We start from the raw sequence: 8,767 nt of genomic DNA on the forward strand, positions 1-8,767 counted from the left end.
CGGGGCACGGAGCTGGGGATGGTGGCACTGCCACAAACTCCCGGGTGGCTGCAGCACGGTCAGCACACGTCTGTGGGCTTGACCAGGATGAGGGAGGATACACAGTCGCCACTCGAGCAGATTCCTGGCCAGTAGATGTACCTCTTGCCATTGAGCAGGACGTTCTGGCACTTGTCGTACCACCAGCCCCCGTAGCTGTTGGCACAGTTCGTGCTGTGCTGGTCCTGGTCCCTGTCGACCGTGCTGAACTTCATGTTGTCGTGTATGCCCCCATACCTGGAGTGGTAGCTGGTCAGGTAGTCCTCCCCGCTGCCCAGGAACCGACCCAGCCTCAGTGGGTACCCACTCGCCTCACTCTCCACACTGAAGATGTCGTACTCGGCGTAATGGGTGACATTGGCTTTATTCCGCACGATGAAGCGGACCTTGTAGGTGCCTTGCTTTGTCAGGAGGTGCAGGTACTCGGTGCCCAGCCAGTGATCGCCTTGCACGTCCCCAAAGCCGTACTTGTAGGTGGTCCAGGACTCCTTCCATGTGATACTGGTGGTGTAAGTGTTTCTCTGGACAACAGTCCAGCCCTTGCCTTCGGTGTCCATGTCGCACCACACTACGCGCGGGGGTGCCCCGGCCGGCTGGATGACGTACACCCCGCTGGGGCTGCTGCTGGCAAGGTGGCTGCAGTCTACGGAAAACCCTGCGACAGCAGATCAGCAAGGCATGAGGGACCTGCACTGCTGCAGAGGAGACTGTGCTGGCAGGTTACTGTGGGGCAGTGTTACTGGTGCTGCTGGTGCTGGATCTCACTGGGCTCCACAACCAGTCAGTATGTTGGGAATGCCTCTTATCTGCTGGTGGTGGAAGGCAAGGATTGCCCTGTTTTGCAGCTTAGGTCTGAATGTGGAGACGTGCTCTCTCTGCTGTCTCTCTGTGTGCACAGGGACACTTGCACCCAGCACTCGGAGCCTGGCAGTGCTTAGTGATGGGCAGCACAGCTGCCCCCAAACCTGGGGGTCTCCCCAGCACCCGTACTCACCACTCTGGGATCTGGCAGCAGGCACTGGGGTCACACAGAGCAGAAGCATCGCCACCGCCATGGGCAGGAGGACAAAGTCCCTTTGGTGTGTCCCAGCCGGGAGCCCTGGGGAGGAAAGTGACTGTCACCATCAGGATCCTTGGGCAGCCCCCAGCCCTGGGAAGCTTGGACCAGGGAAGGCAGAGCCGCAGGAGCAGGAGCTGGGGGTTCCTGGGGTGGTGGGAGCTGCAGATTCAGTGCAGGCTCTGCCCTCGCAGAGGTGAAGCTAAGTAAGAAATGGCTTTGTCACCCTCCAGGTCAGCCCCTTCTCTGCACCACACAGCAACCTGGAGTCAGATTTTTCTCAAGTTTCTCCTAAATGTGGTCAGTTTGTTTTTCTACAGATCTAGAGGTAAAAGGATATTTTTATGGGGAAGAAGTAAATCTGTGTTAAAGGCATTCAAAGCACTGCAGCTGAGTTTGGGGTACAAAACCTGGTGTTCCAGGTGCAGAGCACGCAGTTCATGGGGATGCAGAAAGCAACCCAGTGGCAGCAGCTGCAGAGAACGAGAAATAAGAGACTGGATAGAAAGGAGAGGAGCAGGACAGACACTAGACAGCAGCAGCTGCCGTGGTACCCCACTGCTGTCACTTAGCTTGGATTTCTCCTTGCATCCCTCTGCACGAGGCAGGACTGTGCCCAGATCTGCAGGAAAGAAGCCATGAGGAAAAGGAGGACTCACCCATCACTGCAGTGCTGAAGAGCGGATGCCAGAAGCCTGAGCAGTCAGTCCTGCCTTCAGCTCCATGCTGGTGTCTGTGCCTTTATACCTGGGTCTGTCCCTGGTCACCTCCCCTGTGTGAGGATCTCAGCTTCTCTGTTCACATGGACAAAGTTAATCATTGTGTGTCCATCTGGTGGCTTCTCTTTGCTCAAAGAGGCCTTCAGGTTATTTTCTGAGAAAAAATAATATATTCCAAACCTCCCAGCTGTGGGGCATTTAACAACTGCAATATACAGGACCTGCCCAGGAATTAAATGTTTCTGGGGCCCTACCAACTGCTGCAGGGCCATAAAGGAGCTAAAGGAGAGGGGAAAGGCAAATAGAAGGGAAGGAGTGTGAATGCCAAGAGCACAGGGGAGATTTGTATCATCCACAGATCAGAGAGGGTAAAACCCATGGGTAATGATTTGTCAGCTGTTGCCAGCTCTCAGCATGTCATGACACTTCTGTGACAGCCGGAGGGCTACCTCAGCCTCCTTCCCTGCTGAGAGCTGCCAAGAAGCCAGGCCCAGGGCTGGGCTGCAAACACTGGTGCCTTTTTTTTTCCCGTGATCAGTAGAGGCAGAGGACAGACAGCAGCAGAGCCTTCCCTAAGCCATCCCTAACCCCTGGATGCTTGTGGCAGCTCCGAGCAGAAATAGCCTGGAGGGTGCCTATGCAGTACCCCTTCTCCAACACTTCCCTTCCTTACCAGTGTGTCTTGATGAGCAGAAACAGGCTGAGGAAGGCTCTGCTGACCTCCTGCCCTTCCCCACTGCATGTGGAGTGGGCATTGCTCCGACAGCCTGGTCCAGGCTGGGTCTGGGACAGCATCTTCAATGCACCCATGCCCAGCTCACCAAGCAGCAGCTACAGCTGTTGGGACTGTATCTGTCAGGGGGTTAACTGGTTTCAGGCACCACCGCAGGGTGTTTCGGCAAACCCTCAGGACGGGGTTGAAGTCTCCTCCTTGTTTCCCTCTTCTTTTAAGCCCTCATCATATAGTGCCATGGGAGGCATCAGCAGGTCCTCAATCCTCATCTGCTGGCTGGCTTTGCTGGGCCCACATCACAGCAGTCTCATTGGGACAGTCTGCACCCCTGTGGTGACAGTCTGCACCCCTGCGTGTCACCAGCGGGACAGTCTGCACCTCTGTGGTGACAGTCTGCACCCCTGCGTGTCACCAGTGGTGGGTCTTTGGCTGCAGGACACTCTGTCTTCTCTAAGGTGATGCTTCCATTGGTAGCAGGTCCTCCCAGGGCAGTGAGGGCAGAGGAAGAGTGAGGGGCAGATGCCTGTCCCTGTCTGCAAAGGGGGCTCAGTCCCCTCCTCTGCCTCCCTAACCCAGCTCCACTTGCCCCTCTACATGCCTCGGCTGGGCTCAATGCTCCAAGGCTGCTCATGCCCCACTGCTCCTCCAAGGGCCAGCAGATTAGGAAGAGTTTGAGTCCCTGGGGTCCCTGCTGCAGGGACCTCTTTTACAGCTCCCAAGTGAGGGTGGCAGGAGGCACTGAAGGGTGGCAGTGGACTGGGCCACAGCACTGCTCCCCAGGGTCACAGGCAGTGACCTGGGATGTCAGTCACGGCTTGACACCTCAGTTGTGGGTGTGGGGAGCCAGCCCTGCTCCTGCGCCACTTGGGGCTCAAAGTGCTGGTAACATCTTTGCCATCTTTTTGAAATTTGGCTACCAGAAATGTATCAAAGACAAATGCTGCAGCCCCAGGGCATCTATCAAGGGACTTTGGGAAGCTCTTGTACAGAGAAAGGTGCCTCATTAGAAGGAAACTGCCGAGGAGGAGTCTTGGATCATGTCTAAGATACTCGTTGCTGTCCAGCAGCACAACAGACATTACTGCAATGTCAAGTTGGCAAGAATCATTTTTTCTGTGAATACACATGTAACTGTGCAGCTGGTAATCTTACGAGGGGCTGGTGTAGGGCAGGAGAAGACATATCCCTTGGTGGAAAACGTCCTCCTTGCTGTACTGAAAGGAGTCGTTCAGTCTTGGAGCATCCCAGCGCAGGGGCCAGGCAGGGCACAGCCAGGCGCCGGCAGGGTGTGCTGGCACCTGCCGGTGCCCTGGAGGACAGCAGAGGTGGCGATGCCACCGGGGGATGCAGGACCTGGAACGAAGGCAGCGTGGAGCCAAACAGCCAGCACCAGCCCTGGGGCAGCTGAGTCCATGCGGGTCCCTGGCGGTGCCATGGAGCATCCCAGGACTGGCGCAGGGACACACTCTGGGTGCTCGGCAGCTGCTGGTGTCAAGCCACCAATAAACACCTCACCAGAGTCTTAGATCAGTGTCACTGAGCTATAACCCAGCATCATCAGTCTGTGCTGCTGCCCTCCTTAGCACTCCATTCCCATTGCTGTGCCATTTGCAAGGCTGGCTTCAGCCTGGACTGCTCAATGTCCATGAAGTGTTTATTCCACTTAACTCACAGCCACCTCGTTAACTGAGTCTGCAGCCACCTCTGTGGTGAGGGCAACTTCCCAGTTGCCAAGCAGTTGCATCGCTGTGGGGGATTCAAGGCTGGGGACAAGGCCCCTTTGCTGCCCTGGTCTGTGTGGATACCAGGGTGCAATGTCACAGAGCGGGTCTCCCTCTCAGATGATGCACTGTGCTAAGGTAGGCAGACCATAAAGGGCATCTAACAGAAATTACCGGCACAGCCCAGGACATAGGATGTCCCCACAGGGTTTGGCACCAAATCCTGTAACTAATAACAACTTCAAGAGAAATCCTTATCAGGAGACTCGTCAGTTTGGTGGAATCCTGTGTGTTTGCAGAGGTTCATTTGGTACCTCTTATCACAGAAGTGCAACAGCTGGCGTGCGAGCAGAGGTGCTGATGGATGGAGAGCAAACAAATCATACATTTCCAGCCCTGATGACAACCAGAGGGCGAGTGTTGTAGTCTGGGTCTCAGGCCCCACCTCACCTGCCGAGCCGTATATAACGGCAGGGCTGGCCACCCTGCCAGCAGCCCAAACCCACTGCTTCCCGCTCCACAGAGTCCCCGCAGCGACGGCATGGGTGAGTGTGGGATGGGATGGGAGGGGACGGCACCGCTGCATGGGGCTGAGCATCCCTGCCTCCTCTGTCTGGCTCTGGGCCCTGCTTTTCCCACTGACTGTTTCTGGCCATGGGATGGTGTGATGACCATACTCCTGCTGTGCCCCCAGGTCTCTGTGACCCTCCTGCTTCTCGCACTCTCTCGTTCCTGACCACAGGCAAAATCATCCTGCTCTGGGTGGTGTGGTAAAGACAACGTTTATTGAACTTATTTACATTTATTTAACTCATGTTTGTGCCAGAGCCCAGAGCACCAAAGAAAAAGAAAAAAAGTATAGAAGCTAATTAAAGTATTAATCATCCATCATGCTTGTAAGTCCTTCAAGGTACTGAAGCTGGGTGGGCAAGGTGTCAACCCAAGTTTATGGAGCTGGCCATGAATAAACTGCTGGGCAATGTGCTGATCTGGTACGGTCCAAAGGAGCCAAATTGCTCAGGTTTCAGACGCTGGCAGAAACTGTCCTTGGAAGCGTAGTGTCCCAGCCCAGGTACCAGCTGCGATGCGCTGGCCCTTGGCATGTCCCCATTCGTGTCACGGAGCAGATGCTGGCTCCATGCAGGGTGCCCAGCGCCTGGTGGGAATGGGATGCTCTGGGACACTTTAGTGAAGCCCCTGACTCTCAGGGTACTACCAGCACTGTGGCCACCACAGCTCCTTCCTTGCTGAGCTCTCAGGTCCCTGTACCTCATTTGTCACTGCTGCAGTAGATCCTGATCACCTCCATGTAACAGCAGTACCCACAAACCTGCACCCTGTCTTGTGTTACAAGGAGATGCTTTTCTCAAGACACACATACTGATGATGGCTTAACACCTCGATCCTGAGACCTGGAGCCCCTCGCTTTAGCCCAGACCACAGCCAGAGGATGACCCTGCTCTTGGAAGCTGCAAATTTAGACCTGTAGGTTGTAATCAAAGCCTGGGTGATTTTTTTTCTTTCAGGATGTATGCCTTTGCAGAACACTTATTTTTGGAAAGTGTTCTTTATACTTCTGCTGCTCAATAAAGTAAAGCATAATTAAAATGGATTTTTCTACTCTGTACATTCGTTTTAACTCCAGCTGAATTTTGGTAGCCAAGTATCCTTCAGAGGATTTGCACTTACAGATTTACAGTGTGTTTTCTTTCTCCAGCTGCTGATCACTCCAATCTTCTGTTCTTCGCCTCCGTGCTGACCCTGCTAGCCCCTCTTCTTGCTCTGGAGATTGAAAACCTGAAAATATTAAAAGCAAACTTAAAGGAAATCACTAATCTCCACCCAGCCGAGCCCTATCGTGGTATGTGTTTTTTCTCTTACATCCCTAAACTCTGTTCATCCAAACATCAGGAGTCCTCTCCTCTCTGCACAGAGAGGCAGATGTGGAAAATAATGTTGGGGAAGGGCAGTCACAGTCAGAAATAAGAGGAACATGACCAAATCTTCCTCCAGCCTCAGATCTTATCCAAACATTGTAAGATTTGGTAGTTAACTTTCTTTGTTATTGACAAGACTGTATGTGACAACTTCTTCTAGAGAGCTGTGGATAGTCAAAGGAAGACCTTTCCTCTTGCAACCATCTGTAGCCCTGAAACTTCAGAGAAATTTAGTCTAAGTGACCAACCCAAATGCTTTCTGGAGCTTGCACAAGCCTCAATGACAGAATAAACTGGTGACGCTGCTGACAGAGGTTGCACCACCAGAGGCTCTCGGGGAATGCTATCTTACCAATATGGGTGCTGTGATTTCTCTTCAAAGAAAGCACTGCTATCTTACATGCTTCAAGCTTCTTTTCCTCTCTGACGGCTTCTGAAGCTTTTTATGACCTGAATGAACGCACAAACCCCTTCAGCCCCCACTGAAAAGCAATGCAGATTTACAGCACCATCACTCAACAGTTTGATCTTGGTCTGAAACCACACGCAGTCTGTTTTCTTCTAGATTCTTCTCCTAGCAGCATCTCCATGTACTCGTCACTGCTACTGGAATACACAATCTGCTCAATGTAACTCTGCAAAGCCATAATGCTGAGTCAACCAAATAGGCTCAATGATTGCAGTGTTACTCTTTCTACTGTCATATCCCTTTAAAGAGTTTACAACCAAAAGCTACCATGAAAAATGAGCCCAGGGGCATTGTTGAAGTGCCCTACAAAACACTTAGCACTGTAAATAAATAGTAGCCTGTGGAGGCTGGAGTTACCTCTGTGCTGAGGCACAGGGCTGCTCATCTCACTCTTTCTGTTTTTCCCAATGCAGAGGAAGATGCAGAGAACATGCGGCAGAGCAGAGCCAGCGACTCCCAGCAGACAGTGCAGCGCAGTGAGTGCCCCCATCACCCCTCAGGGAGCAGGCAGAGCTGTAGGCAATGAAGGTCCGACAGGGTGGGCAATGAGGGGGGATAACCTGGCTCAGTGCCTGGGGGCAAGGCTTGATGTGCTCCTCCATAGCTTCAGACATCACTTCTTAGTGATAGCCTCACACCGAACCGTGCCTTACAATATCCCAAAGGACTTTGCAAACATTACTTACATCCCACAAGTCCTCTTCTCTGCTGGGAAGCTCTGCACAGGACAAGCAGAGGACATGCCTCCCAAGTGATGCTTGCTGGGGTTTCACAGCTGGCCACAGGGTCCAATGCCAACGAGGTTTTCTCCTTCCCGCGCCTAGTGATGCAGTGTGTGCCAGGGCTGCAGAAGGAGCTCACTTGCTCATTTAAGCTTCTGCATAACTGTAATAGGAGCCCTCACCAAGCCAGGCTTGGACCTCTGCACTGTTATGAGGGACAAGAAACATCTGAACTCTGGGAAAGGCTGCAGAAACAAGAGCCTGAGCCAGAAGAAGCAGCAAATTCTATGCTTATTCCTTCAAAATACATGCATATTCCTTTAATCCCTGTATTTTCCTAACAGAGGTTTTTCTGCTTTTACACTTACAGTAAGAAACACACTGGTTTTACTACCCCGGCAAAATTCCGCATATGGCTATTTTCTAGAAATCCCTCTCACAGAGCCAGACAAGCAGACTAAGGTGTTGCTGTGTCTATTGGTCCTCCACGTTCTCTCCCGCCCCAGGTTGGCCCAAGGACTGCAGCGAGGTCTCTGCCGGCAGCCCCAGCGGCATCTACGTGATCCAGCCCACAGGACTGCACCCCATCGTGGTGTACTGCGAGATGAACCTGACCGACGGGGGCTGGACGGTCATCCAGAGGAACAAGCAGAGCACGGAGATCACCTGGGCCGAGTCCTGGAGCACCTACAAGTACGGCTTTGGGAACGTGCACACCGAGTACTGGCTGGGCACCGAGTACATCCATCAGATCACCAGGCAGAAGGTCTACCAGGTCAGGTTTGCCATCTGGGATGCTGTAAACACCACCAAGTTTGCAGACTACAATCTCTTCAGCCTGGAAAATGAGTCCCAGGGCTACCGGCTGAGGCTGGGAACATACTCAGGCTTGGCAGGGGATGCCATGACCTCAAACAGTGCTTCCGCTGTGCACGACAACATGAAGTTCTCCGCCAAAGATCTGGATCAGGACACTGCCAGCGGCAACTGCGCCTCCAGCTACGGGGGCGGGTGGTGGTACTCGGCGTGTTATTCTGTACGGCTGAATGTCAAGGGGGCCATAACGTGGGGCAGCCTGTGCAACGGGAACTGCAAAGCTTCTGCCATCCTCATCAAACCAGCTTCCTACTGTTAGTTGCATTTCCATTTCCTTTCTGTCCAACATGAGGCTAATTTGGGCTCTGCAAAGAGATGGAAAGAGGCAAAATATGGTCAAACCTAGTGTCAGGAGTTCTTTGCTGAGTTTGGTCATATCCTAGCTACTGAAGAAAATAAGGCATCTTCCACTTCTTCTCCTTCCTGTGCATTCCCTCTACTTCTCTAGTGTTCAACTGTGCCTTTTGCTCAGAGTCCCATCATTTTAATTATGT

The 8,767-nt window shown here is 52.9% G+C and overlaps 2 protein-coding genes across 2 annotated transcripts in view; one reads left to right on the forward strand and one right to left on the reverse strand.

Moving 5' to 3' along the window:
• Positions 1-740, reverse strand: part of LOC104543627 (techylectin-5A-like) — a 2,449-nt gene extending 1,709 nt beyond the window's left edge. The window contains 2 exon segments of the mRNA XM_010188284.1: positions 9-109; positions 111-740. Coding sequence (XP_010186586.1) covers positions 9-109; positions 111-596 — 587 coding nt within the window. The 5' untranslated portion in view covers positions 597-740.
• Positions 741-4,810: 4,070 nt separating this feature from the next.
• LOC104543628 (fibrinogen-like protein A) lies at positions 4,811-8,532 on the forward strand. Its single transcript, XM_010188285.1, has 3 exons — positions 4,811-4,814; positions 7,089-7,151; positions 7,904-8,532. The coding sequence occupies exons 1-3, from the start codon at positions 4,811-4,813 to the stop codon at positions 8,530-8,532; spliced, it is 696 nt and encodes a 231-aa protein (XP_010186587.1).
• Positions 8,533-8,767: the final 235 nt, after the last annotated feature.

The sequence above is a fragment of the Mesitornis unicolor genome, unplaced genomic scaffold, assembly GCF_000695765.1.
Source record: "Mesitornis unicolor isolate BGI_N332 unplaced genomic scaffold, ASM69576v1 scaffold15507, whole genome shotgun sequence".
Classification (NCBI taxonomy): Eukaryota; Metazoa; Chordata; class Aves; order Mesitornithiformes; family Mesitornithidae; genus Mesitornis; species Mesitornis unicolor.

Coding starts and splice junctions, on each gene's coding strand:
- LOC104543628 (XM_010188285.1), top strand. Junction 7,152..7,903: donor CCAGCAGACAGTGCAGCGCA/GTGAGTGCCCCC, acceptor CTCCCGCCCCAG/GTTGGCCCAAGGACTGCAGC.